Below are 22,220 nucleotides of genomic sequence, written 5' to 3'. Positions count from 1 at the left end.
AGGATGTGGGTTCGATCCCTGCTCAGTGTGTATGGAGTTTGCATGTTCTCCCTGTGTCTGTGTGGGGTTCCTCTGTGTGCTCTGGTTTCCTCCCACAGTCCAAAGACATGCTGTTCAGCTTCACACATTGTGTGTGTGTGTGTGTGTGTGTGTGTGTGTGTGTGTGTTCGTGTTCCACTGATGTATGGATGAGTGACCCATTGTAAGTAGTGTAAGTTACCCTGGTGAATAAGGTGTGTGGGCTGGTAACACTACATAGGGTTCATTGGAAGTTGCTTTGGACAAAAGCATCTGATAAAGAAAGAAATGTAAATGTAACAAAATTTACTGTGCAAAATAGCCACCGGAGTAAGTCTGTTGGGATAAAAGTCTGGGCTCGGCAACAAAGTAACAATAATTATGAATGTAAACATGAAACACGCTATGGATTTGTGTTTCCTTTCGCGTGTAGCTCTTTTCACATTACTGGAAAGCTCCTGGTGCCATTTTTCCTCAATGGTCTGCGGTGGTTCCAGCTGCTCTGCAGTCAGACTCCTCTCATGTCCCCTCCCTCTGCAGTAGAGACCACCCGTTAGAGTCAGTGCCAGACGACAGATATTTAAGAAAAAATTAAAACCCAGCATCCACAGCCCCCCGTCACTCTTCTTCTGGAAAACACGTGTGCATTTTTGTGGTGTGTCAAGGTCTTTCAGGTGGCCTACGTCATCATCAAGGCAGCCAACTCACCAAGGCCTGGGAACTGGGTGCTGGAGCGCTCTCTGGATGGGACGACATTCCAGCCGTGGCAATACTACGCCATCAGTGACACCGAGTGCTTGACCCGCTACAATGTCACTCCACGAATCGGGCCGCCCACCTACAAGAAGGACGATGAGGTCATCTGCACATCCTACTACTCCCGCCTGGTGCCTCTGGAACACGGTGAGGTAAGGGCCATACCGTCCCTCCAGTTCCAGCTGCGCAATACCCTTGGGACTCTGCGGCCACCACTTTATAAGCCGGTGCCAGAGATCATATTGTAAATACATGTTGAACACACGCGTGGTTTTGCAAGTACAACCAGGTTACGTGTCAAAAGTGTTGTGGGAGCCTGTGGTCTCTGTGCTTCTCCCATCAGGCCAAGTGCAGCTGAGACAGGCAGTGGACAGTGTCCAGCGCTTGGCAGATGGCTCTGAAAGCCCACCAGGGTGCCGTCATCCATTGCACTGACTTTTGCCAGTTTTGCCTGTTAGAGTGTGTGTGTGTGTGGGGGGGGGGGGGGGGGGGGGGTGAGGGATCGCTGCGCTGAAGGCATTCGGGCAGAGCACCACTGTGATGCGGCGTCTCTCCCGAGGACAGATCCACACGTCTCTGATCAACGGGCGTCCGGGTGCCGATGACCTGACCCCGGAGCTCCTGGAATTCACCTCCGCCCGCTACATCCGGCTGCGCCTGCAGAGGATCCGCACACTCAACGCCGACCTCATGACTTTGAGCTACCGCGACCCCAAGGACGTGGACCCCATTGTCACACGGCGGGTGGGTGCTATGCGCGGGCTCCTGGCCATACTGTGTCCAAAAATCACCTGACCGCAGCAGCTAGTCGCTCATGATCGGGTTACCGTGGCAATATTTTTTTTTTGCTCGGAAGCAAATTTCCTCCGCACAGAAATATTGCGAACATGAGTGATCTTCAGCGAAACACTTGCGTGACCACAAAGGAAACGTGGTGTTAATACACCGTACAGTAGTACTGGATGAAAAACAGAACTGTAGCTCAGGATCAGATCTTGATGTTTATGAAATGTGGCCTTTCTGAATCAGAAAATGTTGCTTCTAGAATGTTCTGTTGTCGGCTGACATCAGATTTCAGTAGTTATCACAGCTGTATTTTTATCAATGATTTTTAGACTTTTAAATTTCCTTTTTTCCCGTTGGAAGTTAGTTTGTATTCACAGTTTATCAAGGATCACAACACAGGGTGTTGACATACGTGTAGGGATTTCCACTTTATACTCTTTGTACTTTTATCTTTTCTGCAATCACACTACTGGTAATAAAGGAGCTGAATTTAAATCCCAAAGCACAAGTCTTTTTGAATGCAGGCAGAGGTCTACATGCAGATTGTTTGCATATGACCCTAAGTGTCCATCCTTGCAGTATTACTACTCCGTCAAGGACATCTCCGTTGGCGGGATGTGCATCTGCTACGGCCACGCTCAGAGCTGCCCCTGGGACCCCGTCACAAAGGTACCGTGTTGCCCCATCCTCCAGACCCCCTCGCTCCCATGCATGGGCCTTTCCTTATTGCTCTTACTGACCGGTGGCGTTTTTTGCGTCTCGTGGAGTCGCTAGACCGAGGTGTCCCCGCCGGAGCTGTGCTCCAAATGGCTTTGGTTAAGTCACAAGACCTCGTCCCTTAATCAACGGTAACGAGCCGGTGAGAGATCCTCAAGGCTGGTATCGCCGTGGGGTCTCTGTTTGAACGAAGCCTTGCGGCTCCTCTCTGTTCATTCCTTCCGAACGAAAGGGAACCGTTAATGAGCAGAGGGCGAGTCGGCGGCCGTCGGCGTGACACATTCCTACTGGACGCGTCCGCGTCCCGCATCGGCGTCACTTTCACAGCGTGATGGGATGGCATGTCGGGCACTCGAGAATTACCGCGCCTGCATGTGAGTGCGTTTGACGGGGCGCAACCAAAAAGTCCAGCGCGCGTGTGTCCGTGCGTGCGTGGGTCACACTCTTCCGGCGCGGCCGAGTGGGGAGCCAACGTAACGGCGTCGGGGGGTGAGGTGGGGTGGGGGAGTGACATTACCCCTGGCTCCTAACAGAACGGCCACTGTTCCCCTCTTTCTTTGCCCTCAGAAGATGCAGTGTGTCTGCGAGCACAATACGTGCGGCGAGAGCTGTAATGAGTGTTGCCCTGGCTACCACCAGGAACCGTGGCAACCGGGGACGCTCTCCGACGGCAACACTTGCGAGAGTAAGTCGTTAACTACGGATGTGCACCCCCGCCCTCTGAACGGCTACGGGCTGCTTTTTCATAGTCATTATACAAACAGATGAACGCTAAAGTGGCTTCTTGCCTGCATTTTGGGAAAGCAGCCAGATGAAATAAAGAAGAGCACATAAGCATAAATCACAAAATCCTCGTAGTAAAAGTAGCTCTCTGCATAAATCAAGCAGGATTAGCACAAGATTTCTAATGTGTGTTTCTTCCAAACTTCTGGGTGGCTCCAAAAAACAATGACATTTCTAATAGTCATGTAACGCATTTATTTATTTAGCCGACGCTTTTCTCCAAAGCGACTTCCAATGAGCACTCTGTAGTGTTTTCAGGCCACACACCTTATTCACCACGGTGACTTACACTTGTAGATACACTACTTACAACGGGGTCACTCATCCATACATCAGTGGAACACACTTTCTCTCTCTCTCTCTGTCACTCACACACTATGGGTGAATCTGAAGAGCATGTGTTTGGAGTGTGGGAGGAAACCAGAGCACCCAGAGGAAACCCATGCAGACACGGGGAGAACGTGCAAACTCCACACAGACTAAGTGGGGGTCGAACCCACGTCCTCTTGCACCATCCAGGCGCCGTGAGGCAACAGCGCTACTCGCTGTACCACCGATAATACGTATTAATAAGTAGATAATAGCGACTTCCAGGCAATCATTTCATCGTTTGAGGGCATTTTTAGTGTCCCGTCAAGGTCGGACCGAGCGTCTCGATTTAGACGCCGTTCTCAGGAACACCTTTGCTGTATCCCACAGAATGTAACTGCCACAACAAGGCGGACGACTGCTATTACAACCAGACGGTGGCCGAGAACAAGATGAGCCTCAACGCGCAGGGGCACTACGTCGGGGGCGGAGTCTGCCTGCACTGCCGCGAAAACACGGCCGGCGTGAACTGCGAGACCTGCGCTGACGGCTACTTCAGGCCTCGTGCGGTGGGCCTGCGACGCATCTGCGACTCCGGAGTTACTGACCTCCTACAGCCGGCTGCTGGCAAACAGAACACACGGGGACAGTCGGTAGAGTAGTGGTTAGAGCTCCTGCCTTTGGATCCAAAGGTTGCAGCTTTAATCCCCACCTCTGGCTGTAGTGCCCTTGAGCAAAGTACTTACCCTCAATTGCTCCAGTAAAATTACCCAGCTGTACAAGTGTGTAAATAATTGTAACCTGAACAGCGTAAGTCACTTTGGAGAAAAGTGTCAGCTAAACGAACTAATGCGGACCAGCTCTTTAAGGGAATCGATATGCATTGACTGTCCAGGTGTCGCCGTACGACGACCACCCCTGCGTGGAGTGCATGTGCGACCCCAGCGGGTCGCGGAGTCTCAGCTGCGTCAAAGGCGACGACCACGCCACGAGCACGCGAGGTCAGGCCGGGTCGTCTTCTCACAGCTCGCTGACCCGTGCGGTCCTCGGCCGGACGTGCCGCAAAAACGCCGAACCGACCGCTCTCCTTGGTGCCAAGTGTTCTTCCCCTTCAGCAGGTCTGCGCCCTGGTCAGTGCCTGTGCAAGGAGGGCTTCGCCGGGGACCGCTGCGACCGCTGCGCCTTCGGCTACAGGGACTTCCCCGTGTGCACGCGCTGCACCTGCAGCCTGGAGGGCAGCCTGAACATCGACCCCTGCGCTGAGTGCATCTGCAAGGTGATCCTAGGAGTCTCCTTGAAGCTGAAGGGCGGAGTCGTCGCCGAGGGCGCGGTAGAGTGAACCGGTGGGCTTCCCTTCTGCCTCCAGGAGAACGTCATGGGAGCCGACTGCGACCTGTGTAAGCGCGGCTACTACAACCTGCAGGGCAGCAACCCCGAGGGCTGCACCGAGTGCTTCTGCTTCGGGGTGTCGGATGTGTGCGAGAGCATCTCGTGGACCGCGGCCCAGGTACCGGAAGGCGCTCTTTTCCGCCACCCGTCACGAGATCGCGCGACCTCCGGATCGTTAGCAGGCCTGTGCCGAGCACGTACGCCGTCGATGCGTTCGGGGTCCAGATCCTCGTCTCTTGTCCTGCAGCTGGTGAACGTCGACGGGTGGCTGCTTCCCACTCCTCAAAGCGACCACCTCAACGCCAGCGGTGCTGTGGGGCACAGAACCCCTGACCTTCTGTACTCCTGGGTTGCTCCCAAGACATTCATGGGAAACAAGGTAAAGAGCACCCACCTCTCGGGGGCCGGGTCGCCGTGTGAACGGCGGTTCAGTCGGGGCCGATCCCGGCTGAGGCGGCGCTGTGATGCGCTTCTTGTCCATCGTGGACTGAAAGGGAAGCGGTTTGACGTTGACGTCTCAGCGAACCGCCTGAGCGCGTAATGGACTGCAAGCGTTAGAATAAAATGAGCTGCGGGGGATGAGGAAATAGATTCCGCTCCCTCTGGGACCCGCTCCCTCGTTCTGCCGGCCTCTTCGTTTAAGCTCATTTTTTAATTTCCATGATCACCCACGTTAATGGGTCACGGTGTGGAACGGCAGCGGAGCGGCGCCGCGCCGAAATCGGGAGGCCGAGAAATAATTATGCCCCACTCTTTGAAAGCGCTTTAATATGTTTGCTCATTGATCCCCCTGCTAATTAATTGAATTAGAATTTGCAATTATATGTGACATTTATTTCCCGTATTGAGGGAGGAGTATTATGGGATGTGATTATCTCTGATTAACGTGACTGTCTTGAAGTCCTGGAAGAACTTTGGTATTTTAACAGGTGCGGAACATCTAGCGCTTCCAATCATCGAGCATCGAGTAACCAGCGTTCTTAAGATGGTTATTTACATGTACCGTAGACGTTTGCTGTGATTTTTATTTTATAAATATATTTTCCGTCTATTTATACACATAACGATGTCTGTGTATAGACTGTACATGAGGACATCTGCTCTTGTGTATATCGCGGGCGTTTTGTGTCAACATGCGCACGAGAGAACAGTAAATATTTGTAAAGGGATGTTGAAAATGTACGTTACCATATAAGATGTGCTGCTTGACGAAGCGCCGTGATTTGCCCGTGTTCAACGTGCCGTTCTGATTGTATTCCCATCCCCAGCTGTCTGCATACGGGGGCTTCCTCAACTACACTGTGTCCTTCGACGCGTCCGGGGAGACGGTGCACGGCTCTCTGCTCTCGCAATTTGACATCATCATCGAGGTACGACATCCAGGAGGACCATTCCTCACCCGAAAGGAGCTTCTGTTGGTTTTCCTTCCCCTGCTCATGATACATGTTTACATTTACTCATTGACCTGATACATTTCTCCAAAGTGACTTACTATGTCAAGCTGCTCAATTATTTACTCATTTATACAGCTGGGTAATTTTTTCAGGGGTAACTTTGGGTAAATACCTTGCTCAAAGGCAGTCAAGCTGGAGGTGGGGTTCAAACCTATGGATCCAAAGGCAGTTGCTCTAACCACAACCCATGCCCTATGTATACATAGACATGCCAGACCCCCATGATGCTCTGATGAGGGTGGAGGCTATAAGCTGGTCTCCCTCTCAGACAGAGAGACTGTCCTTACATTTATTTATTCAGAAGACACTTTTGTCCAAAGCAACTTCCATTGAACTGACATAGTGTTATCAGCCCAGACACCTTGTTTACCACGCTGACTTACACTGCTAGATACACTACTTACACTGGGTCACTCATCCATACATCAGTGCAACACACACAGTCTCTCTGTCACACACACACTATGGGTGAACCCGAACAGTATGTCTTTGGAGTGTGGGAGGAAACCAGAGCACCCAGAGGAAACCCACAGATACAGGGAGAACATGCAAACTCCACACAGACTGAGGGGGGATTGAACCCACATCCTCTCATACCACCGAGGTCTTGTGAGACAGCAGTGCTACTCGCTGTGCCACCCTTTACTCCAGAAATATGGTGTACAAAGTGTTCAAAGCCCAGATTCCTTTTTTGATTCAAGTCATCACTACCGAAGAAAGGTTTTACATTTCGAAAATTTCGAATAATCGTCTTATGTTAAGAGGCAAAAGTTACAGGTTAGGCACAGATACAGGTACGAGTCAGGGTTGCATAGCGCTCTATAGCGATTAAGGATGTGCTCTTGAGCCCTGAAGGTTGCTGGTTCCTCTGGCCATGGTAAATGTCTTGAATTACTCCAGTAAAATACCCAGCCCTATAAAAGAGTCATATAAATTGTCAAAGTCGCATTGAAGCGCAGCGTCAGTTGAGCAGCACAAGTGCAATAGCGACATCCTCGCGCGCTCACGTTTGAGCGCTCCGGCGTCCACAGGGCAACGGGAGGACCCTCCGGCACGGGCCCACCCGGCAGCTGCTCCTGACCCCGCAGAAGGAGCTGCGCTTCGCCGTCGAGATGTTGCCGCGGAGCTTTGCGAGCCAGCCGGGCGGCAGGGCGGCGCAGCGGGACGAGCTCATGACGGTCCTGGCTCACGTGTCTGACCTTCGGGTCCGCGCCCGCACCGACGGCAGCGTAGAGGGGGCTCTGAGGTGAGTCGACGGCCGAACTCATTTAAATGAGTCGTCTTTCGGACTTCCTTTTACGACTTGTGAACGGGCTCATTTCGTCGCTGCTGTGTGACTCCCCTTGCATCGCTCTTTTATGAGTCTCATTTCATGGCCTGGATAAGGTGCTCCTTCCTTATCTTTTGTAATGGTGTCATTTTATGGCTCGTATACAGGACTCATAAAATTTCATGAGTGGTGTATGGGCTTCGTTTGATGTCGGCGGCTTGGGTGTTTGTCTCAGTTTCGTGTCCTGACAAGTGTATGGTAATCCTTTCTGTTTCATCGCTTCAATTTAATTGGAAGCTCAGAGCTCGGCCAACTTCGAGCGACGCATCGGAATTTCCGTACAACTTTTCTCCTGAAGCTCCGCGTATCTCCCCCCTCGACCAGGCTGGGCACCGTGTCCCTGGACGCGGCAGACCCCGACAGCGCCAGCCCTGACCCAGCCCGTGACGTGGAGCAGTGCGAGTGTCCCTGGGGTTACACGGGGTCGTCCTGCGAGGTGCGCTCCGCCTTTTCGTTTTGCCACCGTCGCCGTGGAGAGATCGGCGTCCGCCTTGCTGACCGACCGTCGGCGTCTCCGTTCCCCATCATCACCTCAGTCGTGTGATCCATACAGTTAAAGGAGTCGCCGCCCAGGCGTAGCATCCACATTTATTCATTTAGCCGACACTTTTCGCCAAAGTAACTTATACCGTTAAGGTCACAGTGATAAGTTACTAATATTGACCCATTTATACAGCTGGGTAATTTAGGGTAAACACCTTGCTTAAGGGTGAGATTCCAACTTGCGACCTTGGGCTCCAAAGAGAGCACCTCGAACCACTGCGTCGCCAGCTGCCTGTGGGTAACATAGGTGTTAGAGCTGCTGCCTTTAGCCCTCTAGGTCATAGGGTCAAATCCCACCTGAATCTATAGTACCCTTGTGCAAACTACTTACACCCAAGTGCTCCGGTGCTGTAGCCCAGCTGTATAAACGGGTAAATAACTGAAAGCTGCTTTGCAGAAAAGCATCGGCTAAATACGTGAACGGGCCCCCGTCCGTGTTAAAGGATGTCAGAAATCATTTTAACGTTGCTGTCGACTTCGTATTTCAGTTGCCTGGAAAGATAAATAGTTCTGTTGCATGTCTGTTTTTTCCAGAACTGCATCTCTGGGTTTTACCGCGTGGGGGGTATTCTGTTTGGTGGGAACTGTCTCCAGTGCGAATGCAATGACCACGCGTCTGAGTGCGACGTCAACGGAATCTGTCTGGTGAGATTCTCCTTCTCGTTGTGCTGAAATCCAACGTTCGATACGCCGCCGGTCCTCCGTCCCCTGGTGACAGTGTTGAGCGAAACCTCCACCCCCCCCAACCCCCACCCGGATTTTTATCAGGCTCATTCATTTGTGTTTTCGTTCCCATAAACCATCCCCTACGCAGAATTAAACTTGAGAAAGGACTCAAGAACGGGACATAAATAATTCATATAAACGGAATTCTTAATACAAGAGCTGTGACTTATTGGAAGAAAACAATGCACTTTTTTAAAATGTGCTCATTGTCGCACTTTTCAGCCGTATCTTCCCCGCAGAGATCATTACCAACTGCTTTTCCAGTCTGGAGATTTATGTGAGAAGTTGTCAGGAGGTGAGTTTGTCTGGCAAATCTTCCCCCAGGGCTGCGATCACAACACCACCGGGCCTCACTGCGACCAATGCTTGCCTGGTTTCTATGGCGACCCGCTGGCGGGCGCCCCGGACGACTGCCAAAGATGCGCCTGTCCTCTCGCCGTGGCGTCCAACAAGTGAGTCTCGGCGGCATCCGCCGGGTGCTCGGCTGGGGGCGCGTTGTACTTTCTCTGCATAGATCGGTCCCGTGGACTCGCGGCCGAGTAACGGCCGGTTCTTATGCGGAAACGGAAATTCAGAGCCTACTGTTCACGAAGCCTACGAATTAACTTGGATTTAGGCTGTTCAATTATTAAAAGCTGATGCTTAAGCCAGCAAGGGTGCATAATTATCTCCACGATTGTTATTGCCTGAATAGATCCGTATTAATTTCCGACGGAGATTTTATCAGCCGTAAGTATTAATTCGAGATGTTAAATGTGTGAGCATGATATTGTTTAATTGGGGTGATAATTTGGTGACGCCGCAAAACCTGTGGAGCGTCAGAGAAGCAATCGTCAGTCTCCCGTGCTGCCGCGGGGGCGTCTGAGTCTGGCGCGGCCAGGGAATGTGTGTGAGAGCACATCTCGGTCAGCGCTGTTCTTTAACCCCGCAGTTTCAGCCCCACCTGCCACCTGGAGGGCTCAGGGGAACTGATCTGTGAGCAGTGTGAGCAGGGGTACGCAGGAGCTCGCTGTGAAAGGTGGGCAGATACCAGCACGCCCGCCTGTATATACACACACACACACACACACACACACACACACACAGAGTTACGCTCAGGTGCATGTTCAGATTTACTCCATCGGTAGACTTTATGACTTGGATTATGCAGCATACCCTGGTACTAGTGCTTTACATTTTTCCCACAAGTAGAAATGTCTTCTTCGATTTTCTGTCATTAGTGTCATATTTTGTAACCCACAGTAAGTAGAGAGCTTGGACTCTCTCACTTTTGAGTTGCAACTTTGGAAAACTAGCAGAGATGCGGGACACATCCGTGTCTGCGTCCACTCACTTAGCCGTCACTTTTCTTACGACTATTTACCCGTTTGTACTGCTCGGTCATTTTGCCGGAGCAATTTAGGGTCGGTACCTTGCTCGAGGATACTACGGTTGGAGGTGGGCTTCAAACCTGCGATCTTTGGCTCCAAAAGCCGCAGCTCTAACGCCACACTACCAGCTGCCCTAATACACGGTCTAATCTCGTGCATTTTAGGTGCGCCAACGGCTACTATGGTAACCCCATGGTCCCTGGGCAGGGCTGCAGAAGGTGCGAATGCAACGGAAACGTGGACCCCCTGGAGCCAGGACACTGCGACCCCGTGACGGGAGAGTGTCTGAAGTGCACGGGCCACAGCACGGGGCCACGCTGCGAGCGCTGCCAGGAGGGTTACTACGGCGACGCGGTAACTGCGAAAAACTGCCGGAGTAAGTGGTGTCGTAACCCCCGAACTGCTTTGCCTCGCTGCGTTCCTGCATAGATGTGGAATTGTTGAGGGATTCAGTCAGTATGGTAAAAGTACTCGGAGTGTAAACGCTGTGTAAACGCTCTGTAAATGTGACCTTTAACTTATCAGACCCACCTGCAAATCTGCAGCAGATGATTCAGTCTGAACCCAGTAGGAATTCCCAGGAGGCAGTGAAGATTTTTCCATACCTTCCTTCAGCAGGACAATACAAAAAGAGCACGCTATTTTGTCTGATTAAATTATATCATAAATGCACCATGGGTTCAGATGGGCAAAGAAGGACATAGAGGCAACACTCATCACAAACCACTAGTTTGAACACCAGGAAAATAATGCTCTAGGGCTAAGGACCCTGTTTCTGTCAGGAACTACTCCTACTGCACTCACCCTGCTTCCCACACACTAGGGAAACACAGACACCCCATCATTTTCCCCCTAAGTGCCCCCAGTGGTTGCACACCCACATTTAACATTATTCCCCATAATGCAACTGTTTACATTACACAGGTTTCCCTCCTAAAACAGTAACACAGGTTGTTACATAAGATATTGTGTTACTATTTTTAATTATTATTATTATTATTATTATTATACATTTTAAATATTTTGTGTTATGATTTAGTCACTTCAAAAGCAGGGCACAGGGCATAATAGAAAGGCTAAATACAAGAAACTGTATTATTATTAATAATAATAATAATTATTATTATTATTATTATTACTTTTTTCTTTTTTTGTCTTCCTCGATATACAGTTTTTGCCTTTGTTTCCTGCTACTTTTCAAAGTGTACTATAGTTAGGATGAAGTCTGATGGAGCGAAATCGTGGAAAAGCACCAGATCATCTTCATGGGCTTGATTACATGCGTTGCTGCACAAAGTGATCTCTTAAACCCAAACCAGAGACACTCCAGTTGGAAACGTTTGCTTAATTACCCAAAATTAAGATATTAATCAGTAGATTAATCAGACAATGGTGGAAAAATTAGTCAGTTGGAGATGTGGGTCAAATCCATCGCGTTCCTTTGATTAGCTGGTGGGGGACAAGGGGCCGATTCAGCGCTTGGTGCTCAGAAAGGGTAAAACTGCGGATTTGTCACCGCCACTTGCTCATACTCTCTCCCAGCAGTGGTACGGGCCTCAATAATCCTCTTTACATCCAAATACCAGCGAGGCTACAGCTGCACATGTTCTTGCCAGGACTTCCTCTATGAAATGTGGCAAATGCAAATCCCAGTAGGGCTTAGCGCTCTGGGAGCGGGGTACCTGCAAGGGCGCGCGGAGAAGGAAGAGGTGCTGAGCGCCTTACGAAGACCCCTGAGCTCTTCCCGAGCCCGGCGCCGTGTCGTGTACTCTTTGCGTGTCCATTTAGACCCGCAGCGCAATGGAAACCCCTCAAATTTTGCGTAGCAAGCCACAGTCTTCAATCTGTTTCGAGCTGGTAAAGCTGAAATCCTGTCATCTTCAAACATCATTGCATGAATTTCAATAGGTTTTTGGCACTGGATTTTATACATTAGCTAAAATGTGCAATTTTCCATTTTTGATTACTTATTATTAACTTTATTATATTTATAGGAATATGTGTTCTCATGCATGTTTTATTTAGCTGGGGGTTCATCTGGGATTTGGTGACATCTAGTGTAAAATAACAAAATGACACTCAGCTCTGTGTCTTTCCACAGTTCATACTGACTCCCTGGAAGATTCCAGAAATATCTTCTTAAATATATGATTTGTCGTGTAGATGAATACGAAAAATGACAGTTTTTACCGACCGCTCTTTTACAGTATTATTTGTTTGATGCAGAGCAGGTAGTGAACGTCAGGTACTTTCATGGTAAATATTCTGTAGGCGCAAAAGTCAAACTGTCACTCTGTTTATAGCCACGTCAGCATTAAGCGGGCAGATATATGATGTGAAGCTCTACTAGCTGTCAGGGAAGTTTATCATACAGTCGTGTTTTGTGCGCGCACGCGCGTGTGTGTGTGTGTGTGTGTGTGTGTGTGTGTGTGTGTTCGTGCGTGCGTGCTTGCATGTTTGTCTGTCTGTCTTCTAGTCTGCGGCTGCCACAGCAACGGGTCCCTCTCCGGCACCTGTGACGCAGAGACGGGCCAGTGCGACTGCAAAGCCAACGCGGTGGGAAAGAAATGTGACCGCTGCGAGGTTGGTCTTGGCACCGGTACGCTGTCTGCTCCGAACCCACGAAACCCACCCTGGGCAGCTGGACTGAGTCCCTGGCGCTGCTCCTGCAGCCGCTCTCGCTTTCCCTGTCGTGCTCCCTCTCCCCGTCCTCAAGGCTCCATCTGATGGAGAAAGCGGGCGAAGAGAATGTCTTCATAATTCATCGCACCCTTCACACCATCTTTTCATATGTGGACGGGGGCGGAATAGATGAGCGGTGATGCTGGGGGGCGGCTGAGTGCCTGGCGTTTGACTCGGTGGGGCTGGGGAGGGTGTTGTGGGGGTGCGGAGAGCAGATGTTCTCTGGGCCTCCGCCCAGATGTTCTGATGCAGAGCCCCGGGCCGTGAGCAGCCGCCAGCTCATTTGGCGCTGCACAGCATCCAGGGTGTCACCCCTGGTCGATTTTTGCGCTCTGTTGCTAATGACAGGGCGGAAGGGGCGGCAAATGCTGCTCCCCCCCAGCCCCCTCAGAGGACCTCAGTTCTCAGCTCTGCCTGTGTGGAGGGCATAAGTTTCTCTTCCTAAGGCATCACAGGCTTGTCCGCCACAGTGTCATGTGACTGATTTACGAGGGCAGTCCGACAGATTAACAGCCAAACGGGTTCGGTTTGTGGTGCCGCACGCCTGCTGGAGGCTGGAACGAACGCTCGCCTCCGTTAACCCTCGACGATCTCCTACATGAGATGATCGGGTCCGATATACAGGTGACGTGACGGTAGAGGAGGTGGACTCTCAGAGTTAAGCCTCTGTCTCCGCTGGAGTTGCTGGAGCTCCCATGTTGCACACAAAGGTCTTAGGTTCACATCCCACTTCCCCATGTAGCACCTTTAGGAAAGGGTCCTACCCTGAATTTCTCTAGTAAAAATTACCCAGCTGCATGAATGTGTAAGTCACTGCAAGTCGAGTAACATTGTAAGCCGCTTTGGAGAAAAAGGTCTAGTGTTGTGGGAGCATGTTGCCATGGTGAAGCAATGTCATGAACCTTTCCATTTCCTACGTGTGTGTGGTTGCGCACTATAGGCAGGGTACCACGGCCTCCGAAACGGCCTGGACTGCATGCCCTGCAACTGCAGCCCGGGGGGGTCAACGTCAGAGGAGTGTGACGAGGAGGGAAGGTGCCGCTGCGTCCTCGGTGTTGCCGGGGACAAGTGTGACCGCTGTCAGAACGGCTACTACAACTTCCAGAATGGCGGTTGCACAGGTAAGGCCGGGCAACGGCACTCGAGACAGGTTCGAACCCATGGGAGTGAGACTCACTTGCTCGCAATTGTGTGTGTGTGTGTGTGTGTGTCCGTGTCCCGGGAAGAGTGCGACTGCGCCCACACGCATGGCAACTGCGACTCGGATTCGGGAGAATGCATCTGTCCCCCCCACACCACGGGGGAGAAGTGTGAGCTGTGTGAAGAGGGTCACTGGGGGCACAATCCAGTGACAGGCTGTAAGGTAGGACTCCCCCCCCCCAATGGGGAACACTACGTGTCTGGTGTTTACAGACTCAAGTGTGTTTAGGATCACTAATGGACCCCCCCCCCCCCCCTTCCCCAGCCATGTGCCTGCAGTGTGCAGGGCTCCTCCTCCACCCAGTGCGACCCCATGAGTGGTCGCTGTCCCTGCAAGCCGCAGTTCGCCGGAGAGAGATGCGATCGCTGCGCCATGGGCTTTAAGGCCTTCCCAGAATGCACCGCTTGCAACTGCAACGTCAACGGCACCCGGGAAGAGTACTGTAACAAGAAGTTGGGGGTCTGCAGCTGTGAGGAGCAGGGGAAATGTGTCTGCAAGGTTCTGTGCTCCCCAGTACTATAGTAACATTCCTTTACACTGCGAGGTCGCAAGTGTGTGGTTTTCTCTTAGTGCGTTTCTGTACCGGTTGTGAACTTCAGCCATCGAGCTCCTGTATGGATTCAGCAGTTCTATCGGTGCTTGACCGTGCTGCGCTTCCACGTTTTCCAGGACAACGTGGGCGGCCTGGGCTGCGATGAGTGCAAGAGCGGGACCTTCGGCTTGTCAGAGCACAATCTATCCGGCTGCAGCCCCTGCTTCTGCTCTGGGGTGTCGTCCGACTGCGAGGAGCTCGGTGGTCTGGTCAGAGTACCCGTGAGTAGATCCCCCATCCACATACACTAGCTCACAGACAAACACCAGATGGGAGGTTGGGGGGGGTCAGTGTAAACATCTTAGTTTTTCTCCACTTGGAAACTCAAGGTTCGTTCTTCTTCCGCAGGGAATTATAGCGTAAAAAGAAAGCTAGGAGATGGATAACTTTTTTACAAAGGATGCAATGTAATGACTCAGTTCTCATCACTACCGTGATCCCTGCTAATGATCTAATAAGGTTACATTTAATTGGATGCAATTAAGAAGAATTGTGAGTAACACGAAGATGCTTGGCTCAAAAGTAGCCCATCTGCTGTAGACTAATGGTGTAGTGAGCTCACATTTGTACTAATTCATCCATGTTGAAAGACACTATCTTGTAGCGGTTTTCCCAAAGATTCGAAAGTAGGATTTACAGCCAATAAAGTAAGAGAGTCGGGAGTAGTTAGCAAGCGCTCATTTATTTTAAAGTGTAATTCACATATCGGGACTTGTGGACAGCATCCCCCGGGAGAGCTGAGCATTTGGCTGGATGACCTGAGCCGTTTGGCCGAGGTCAGCGAAGTGACAGGCGGACTTATGGGAGAGCTGCCAGTCGACCGGTCGTGCTAATGAGCACTTTGAGGGACGCGCAGCAATGTATCGTGGGATTGACGCGAAAGCGACTGCCTGCAGCTGTGATGCAGGCGGAAGTAGTCCCCATCGGAACGATGGCCTATCCAGCTTCGTGACAAGGGGACGGTGTCACTGATTTACAGCTTGTCCATCTGTCTCTTGACGACCTCTTCATCTGTCGGTCAGTCTTTTGACTGCCTGCCCGTCCTGTCCGTCTCTCTCAGATGACACTGGGTGCTGACCTGAAGCTGTTGCGGGTGGTCAGCCAGAGCCACCTGACAGGTACCCAGGAGGGAGTGTTCCTGCAGGAACCTGATGTACTCCTGGACATTAGTCTGGTCCAGGACTCCTCACTGGCCGGACCATACTACTGGAGACTCCCCGAGTGGTTCCAGGGCAACAGGGTAAGGGTGATGTCCTTCCCTCTAAAAGCCTGATACCACATAATTTTCCATTGCCAGTTTGGGATAACGGACTCGTTACGGTAGCGGGTGAGGTTTTCAGCCCTAAAGGTTTGCAAGCAGAGCCGTAACTCTGGGTGTCTTCTGCCAGATGTTGTCGTACGGAGGGAACCTGCGATACACTGCGGTGTTTCATGCCTTGGATGGTTCGGGACTGGCCAACAACGAGCCGCAGGTGCTCCTCCGTGGAGGTCGCCTCCGGAAAGTAGTCATCTACCTGGACTGGCCCGCTCCCGAAAACGGCGTGAGGACGACCCAGGAGATCCCACTCACCGAGGTGAGATACCAGCACTTCTTTGAGACTTTCTGAGCTTCAAGAGCAAGATTGTTTTTATTCAGAGCACATTTGAACTTACAATTGGACAAGCGAACCACAAGTCACAGAGTCTCAATCTTCCGACGGAAATGCATTTCAAATTAGGACGGAGTTGCAGGTAAACTGGGATTCTGTGGCTAAACTAGTGTGAAACTACGAAGCAGGACAGGAAAATGTGGCCGAGTGTATCAGGCCCGATTACATGTGACTTGCGACTTTCCAAACAGCACAAATGGAAGTACTTCAACTCTGTGTCTGATGAAGCTGTGACGCACTCGGACTTCATGTCTGTGCTGAGCAACATCGAGTACATCATCATCAAAGCCTCGTACGGCAGTAGGATGGAGCAGAGCAGGTGGGTGCACCTCCCGTTCCTCCCATCGTCCTTCCCCCCCTACATTTCCTGGGCTGGTCCCAAGACTGAGCTCCTCCTCCTGCTACCCTGGATGTTGCAGGATCTCCAACATCTCTATGGACACAGCGGTGGAGGCGGACGTGGCGCCGGCAGGCGGCGGGGTGGCTCACCTCATCGAGGTGTGCGACTGCCCCAGGGGTTATGCGGGCCTGTCCTGCCAGGTGAGGCATCCTTCCAGAATGCACTGCCAAGAGTAACAGCAACGAAAGAAAAGCAAGAAGCAGCCTCCTTGGTGGTAATAAGAACTAGGAAGTTGGAAGATTACACAGGATAAGCGTGAATATAAAGCAGGAGAGACATGACTTAACCAAGTAGTAGAACTCGATTAACAGTTTAACTGCCAAGTACCTTGCTGTCGGGGGGGCGCAGTGCCCCAGTGGGTTGGACCAGGTCCTGCTCTCTGGTGGGTCTGGGGTTCGAGTCTCGCTTGGGGTGCCTTGCGACAGACTGGTGTCCTGTCCTGGGTGTGTCCCCTCCCCTCCCCTCCCCTCCCCTCCCCCCGCCATATGCCCTGTGTTGCTAGGTTAGGCAGCTAGGTTGCTGGCTCCCCGCGACCTCGAACGGGATAAGCGGTTCAGACAGACCTTGCTGATAAAGATATGTTTGATTCATTGGCCCATGCCTGCTCCTCCTGCTCCCCCCCATAGGAGTGTGCCCCCGGGTACCACCGACAGCCCGTGTCTGAGCTGAACCTGCGAACGCAGCGGTTCTTCACCCAGCCCTGCGTTCCCTGCCAGTGCAACAACCACAGCCAGGCCTGTGACCTAGAAACAGGGAGATGCGAGGTACGGCCCCCACCCCGGTGCACCTGGCCTTTCCGTGTGTGCAGCACCGGTCCCCCTACCTGGTGTCCTGCCCACTCGTGTACCTTTAATGTCTCTTCGCATTTCTACCCACTGTGGCCATGACCTGAACACAATGCTCCTGTCAAACCAGGGTTGCCAACACAACACCACGGGCGACCACTGCCACCTTTGTGCCCCGGGGTATTATGGGAAGGTGGAGGGGTCCATCAGAGATTGCTCACTGTGCGAATGCCCCCGTGGAAACAAAAATAGGTATGGGTCTGTTCTCCCACCACAGCCACGGGTCATGTTTGCCGCTGGCTCGAGATGTCGGTTTTCTCCTCTCTTCCTCCTTAGATGGCTTTAAAACATGCAGGAATCATAATTTTAAATCCTTTTAATTTACATTTATATCTGTGAGTGCCGTTTGATTTACAAATCGTACTAGCAGCACATTTGCCAAAATCCGTGCCTGCTGGACCGAAATCAGTTGGGGAAAAAGAGCGCATTTTGCAATGCCGTTTGAAACATGTCCCCGAGTGTGTATTTCAACTTGCGTCTCTTCCCGTCCTAATTTTAGCTTCAGTCCCACCTGTGTTCCAGAAGGCAGCAATGACTTCCGCTGCGACGCCTGCCAGGCGGGTTATGAAGGACAGTACTGCGAGAGGTAAAAGCACTATAACAAGCCTTAGGCTTTTTTGACAGCGGCATTCAGTCACGCTGCTGTCATGGGTAATGGATCATATCCTAGGCCTTGTTTTCGAAAAATCCAAACTTCCCCGCTCGCAGCAGATGTCTGTTCGTTTTTGCAGCCTGCTGTGAGGAATCAGTGCTTTCAGCATAATTAATAGCAGAGACCCTCTGGTTCCTGGGAATCACAGCAGAATTGCAGGCTGTGTTTATTTCCAAATTATTTATAGAGGAGGGGGCTAATTTATAAACGCAGCTGCTTCTGACTTTGCTCGCGGGCCAGTCGGTCTTCTGCGAGCGCCACGCTCGGGATCTCGTGGCGATAAACGCTCCTCCATTGTATTTGTGCGTGCAGGTGTTCTGCGGGTTACTACGGCAACCCCACGGAGCCGGACGGGCGCTGTGAGCCGTGCCGGTGCAGCCCATCAGGTTCCTCGAACCCGCGATGCGACAGCCTGACGGGCCGGTGCGAGTGCAAGCCCGGGGTTACGGGTCACCGGTGCGAGGAGTGTGAGGAGCGGCACGTCCCGCAGGGTGGCCAGTGTGTCTGTACGTGTCCCAAAGAACACATCGATCACACTTATTTCGCCTGACAGCGAAATATGACCTCACCATTACATTCAACCTAGTTTGTTCCCCACCGCTTGCCGCACCGAGGTTCATCGTTCAAGTAGGTGCATAAGACACAGACAAATCCCGATACCGACACCAATTTTTTTATTAAATATTATAAGATACACAAATGAGCAGTACAACACCAGAGTAATGGCTGAATAAGGGTTGTATCTGGGGATGCTTCTGGAGTTACGATGCGTGAACAGTTACACCATCGATGATCTTGTCCCATCTTTTTGCTGCCGTATCTGTAAATTTTAACATAACCGTGTTATAGTGGGTGCGTAACTGAAGTGGAGCGAAGCAGATGAGTAACAGGGCTTTTGATCTCCTCTCCCAGCCTGTGATGACAAGTGTACAGGGGTTCTCCTGAATGACCTGGATGACCTGGAGCTGTCACTGTCCTCAGTTAACCTCACAAGCACGATTTTGGCTCCTTACAGCCAGCTTTTCTCCCTGGAGAATGCCACCCGTGAGATCAAGGTGAGGGGCCTGTTAACCCCACCAGGAGGCACTGGGATGTACAGTATGAACAGCTGGCTTGGCAGACGCTGTCCCTGAGTATCGGCCGGGGAGGGTTCGAGGATCAAGAGGACCAGATCCCCTCTGTATGACTGTGCAGAACCAAACGCCAAGCCCACTGAAGGCATCTTTTTTACTATTTTACTATTAGATAAAAAGAGATATGCCACAGACTCAGTGTGGTGGCGAACATCACTAAAGAAAATGTACTTTACTTGTTTCTCAGATTTATTTTTAGGAAAGTGTCAATCATTGCGGTTATCGTTGCCGTCACGACTGTTACGTAACAGCTGCTGATGTCGGACTTCTGCTTGTTCTCGATTCGTTCCTGCCTGTCCTGCCTGACTGCCACTTTCATCTTGCGTCGCTTTTCCAGACTCTTCTTTCCCCAGAGAGGAACACAAGCCGTTTGCTGAAGAGAGCGGAGGAGCATTTGGCAGACCTTTCGAAAGACGTTGACCAGCTGCAACAAAAGGTACCTGCTGCTCCTGTTTGTTTTGATCATTTTAAAGCTGTTTGTTTCCCTTCCAGGGGGGTTGACGTTCATGTTTTTCATGACTGAAAAAAAATCCACGAGGATTTCTAATTAGGCCACCTTTTTGCTGCCCTTTCATGACAGACTACGCAGCTGTTTGCCGATGCTGAAGATCTAAGCAGGTCCACTGAACTAAGGCTGAGCCAGGGCAAAGAGCTGCTGGGACTTCTTGTCAAGACCCAATCCTCTATCCAAGGTAGCTGACATAAAAGTACAGCACGACCTCCTTCACAATTTCCATCTTGCCTTTATCAGCTTTCATAAATGACAACAAATGCCAGGCAGACATATCATGGGGTATTTGACATGTTAGCCCAGTACATGATATGTTGACGATAGCACATGATAGGTTGATATCTGTAGGAGATCTGTAGGAGACTGCAAGATTATTCCACTGAAAACCCTGGTGTGTCCTGTACTTTTTAGCTCTGGATGCAGCATCGAGCAGCCTGAATGAAACGCTGGATGATGAGTTGGGTGAATCCAACAGTTCTCAGTTGATGGCAGAGGTTGAAGCCATGCTGGACATAATGAGGAAGGTGGAACTTGGCAAGAGGAACATCACAGTCTCCAATGAGCTGATGTAATCATCAATATACTCTCCTTACACAGCATGCCGTGATAAAAAAGTCCAGCAGGACGTGCCTGACATAAAGTCTTTCATGAGACATTTCAGTATGAAAATTTCAGTGTCAGATACCACTAGGGTTAATGTCGAATGCAGATAGACCAGCTGCTTATCCCGTACAGTGCAATGAGTCCGGTTCAGACTGGACGATAAAATCTTTTTCTGGGCAAACTTTCCATGTCCAGGTTAGCGATGGAAATCCTCCAGCAGGTCCTGAATCAGTTACATGGGCCCAAGCAGGTCACCAACAAGCTGGCTAAAACCATGAACGCCACACTGTGGGAGCGACATCATCAGCTACAGGAAACGCGGGACCTTTTGAGCACAGCTCAGGCCCGCAACAATCACACATTCAGCCTCCTGGACACAGCTTCTGCTAACCTGGACAACCTTCTGGTGAGCACATCTCTTCCAGCGTATCCCTGCATGCCATGGCCCATGTTTCTCCCAACTCAGTAATGTTGTAGATCGCTTTTTGGCTTCAGTCCTAATACAGCCACCTCTCCTTTGTTTTCCAGAATGTGAAGAAAAATGTCAGCAGAGCTAGCCAATTTGCTGAGACTGAGCTGGAGGAAGCCCAGAAGAAACTAGATATTACACTCAGTATGGTGGATAACATGGTCAATGGAAAACTGGTAAATCCATTTTTGCATCGTTTAGCGGTACAAAGGACCGATATGCAAGAAGCACTGGTCACATACTCATGTTTCTCCAACAAGTCCCATATTTATTAGAAAGTAACAGTCATCAGCATGTGTCACCATTCCACCCTTAAGAAGACAACATAGACAAAACAGGCAATCACCTGTAAATGTGTGGCCAACGCAGCTTTTAGAACAGTCCCGCGACGAGCTGGACTTGTGGAACCCCACCTTGAGGAAGCAAGTGGATAGCCTGGTGATGCAGATGAAGAAGAGGCAGGCCTTGGAACTGGTATATAGAGCAGAGGACCACGCCCAGGTGCTGATTGAAAAAGCACAGGTGTTACACAGGTATGTGCAAGATCTACTCGACCTCACAGGATTGCATGGAGAACACCGAGGCTCTGTTGCAAAATCTACAAACCCTCTTCTCCAGCAATCTCTCAGGGGTCCGGAACATCTCTGTGAATGCAACGAGTGCGGTTCTTGCCAACTCCAACATTCAGTCAAGCGTAGAGGAGTCTTGGAACCTGGCAAAGTCTGCCAATCAAACAGCGGCTTCTGCCTTCAACCTGGTGAGAAGAATTCTGTTTTTCAAAACTTTAAACCTTTTCTGGCTTGGAACAGTTTGTTTCATTGTCAGTTACTCGGTTGTTCGTTACTGCTTCTTATTTAATTGCGGTAAAGTTTTCATGGAGAGTCCATAAAGAGAAACATCCATACATGTGTTTCAGTGTATATTAACTTGTAGAATGATAAAGGCTGGGTCTTCTTGCGAACTGTGATTGACAGTAGCTATAGATGGTTAAAAAATTGTGTTCTGTGGTGTGAACTGTAATCCCTGACTATCTCATTTCCCGTTCAGTCTCAGTCATCTGGGATCATCCTGAGAGATGTGGCTGCTCAAGCCGTCCAGCGTAGCACCGCAATCCTGTCAGAGAGCAGAGCTCTGGACAAAGAGATGGCGGGTGAGCGGGAGCCAAAACTCACATGCACACGGGCACACACACACACGCACACACACACACGCACACACACACACACACACACACACTTATTCCAAAGTGTTTCTGAGGCTTTGCTTGGCCTCGGATGTTCTCAAACATAGTCACAGTTGCCA

General features: G+C 50.9%; 1 protein-coding gene across 1 annotated transcript in view; it reads left to right on the top strand.

The window, feature by feature from the left end:
* The window catches only part of lama1 (laminin, alpha 1), a 55,902-nt gene that overhangs the window by 20,099 nt on the left and 13,583 nt on the right, over positions 1 to 22,220 (top strand). Inside the window, exons 5-42 of the mRNA XM_018741697.2 lie at positions 684 to 926; positions 1,339 to 1,518; positions 2,140 to 2,229; positions 2,845 to 2,962; positions 3,760 to 3,938; positions 4,265 to 4,370; positions 4,488 to 4,645; positions 4,736 to 4,876; positions 5,006 to 5,137; positions 6,027 to 6,128; positions 7,244 to 7,458; positions 7,867 to 7,978; positions 8,620 to 8,730; positions 9,136 to 9,263; positions 9,743 to 9,829; positions 10,346 to 10,557; positions 12,658 to 12,764; positions 13,804 to 13,984; positions 14,090 to 14,226; positions 14,329 to 14,562; positions 14,734 to 14,877; positions 15,717 to 15,896; positions 16,045 to 16,230; positions 16,497 to 16,624; positions 16,725 to 16,845; positions 17,332 to 17,469; positions 17,621 to 17,742; positions 18,050 to 18,136; positions 18,515 to 18,708; positions 19,115 to 19,257; positions 19,673 to 19,771; positions 19,916 to 20,027; positions 20,258 to 20,414; positions 20,645 to 20,855; positions 20,978 to 21,094; positions 21,288 to 21,451; positions 21,537 to 21,675; positions 21,966 to 22,068. Coding sequence (XP_018597213.2) covers positions 684 to 926; positions 1,339 to 1,518; positions 2,140 to 2,229; positions 2,845 to 2,962; positions 3,760 to 3,938; positions 4,265 to 4,370; positions 4,488 to 4,645; positions 4,736 to 4,876; positions 5,006 to 5,137; positions 6,027 to 6,128; positions 7,244 to 7,458; positions 7,867 to 7,978; positions 8,620 to 8,730; positions 9,136 to 9,263; positions 9,743 to 9,829; positions 10,346 to 10,557; positions 12,658 to 12,764; positions 13,804 to 13,984; positions 14,090 to 14,226; positions 14,329 to 14,562; positions 14,734 to 14,877; positions 15,717 to 15,896; positions 16,045 to 16,230; positions 16,497 to 16,624; positions 16,725 to 16,845; positions 17,332 to 17,469; positions 17,621 to 17,742; positions 18,050 to 18,136; positions 18,515 to 18,708; positions 19,115 to 19,257; positions 19,673 to 19,771; positions 19,916 to 20,027; positions 20,258 to 20,414; positions 20,645 to 20,855; positions 20,978 to 21,094; positions 21,288 to 21,451; positions 21,537 to 21,675; positions 21,966 to 22,068 — 5,518 coding nt within the window. The remainder of the gene's footprint in view (positions 1 to 683; positions 927 to 1,338; positions 1,519 to 2,139; positions 2,230 to 2,844; positions 2,963 to 3,759; positions 3,939 to 4,264; positions 4,371 to 4,487; positions 4,646 to 4,735; positions 4,877 to 5,005; positions 5,138 to 6,026; positions 6,129 to 7,243; positions 7,459 to 7,866; positions 7,979 to 8,619; positions 8,731 to 9,135; positions 9,264 to 9,742; positions 9,830 to 10,345; positions 10,558 to 12,657; positions 12,765 to 13,803; positions 13,985 to 14,089; positions 14,227 to 14,328; positions 14,563 to 14,733; positions 14,878 to 15,716; positions 15,897 to 16,044; positions 16,231 to 16,496; positions 16,625 to 16,724; positions 16,846 to 17,331; positions 17,470 to 17,620; positions 17,743 to 18,049; positions 18,137 to 18,514; positions 18,709 to 19,114; positions 19,258 to 19,672; positions 19,772 to 19,915; positions 20,028 to 20,257; positions 20,415 to 20,644; positions 20,856 to 20,977; positions 21,095 to 21,287; positions 21,452 to 21,536; positions 21,676 to 21,965; positions 22,069 to 22,220) is intronic.

The sequence above is a fragment of the Scleropages formosus genome, chromosome 7 (genome assembly GCF_900964775.1).
Source record: "Scleropages formosus chromosome 7, fSclFor1.1, whole genome shotgun sequence".
NCBI lineage: Eukaryota > Metazoa > Chordata > Actinopteri > Osteoglossiformes > Osteoglossidae > Scleropages > Scleropages formosus.
This window is presented reverse-complemented; position numbering and strand designations above follow the sequence as displayed.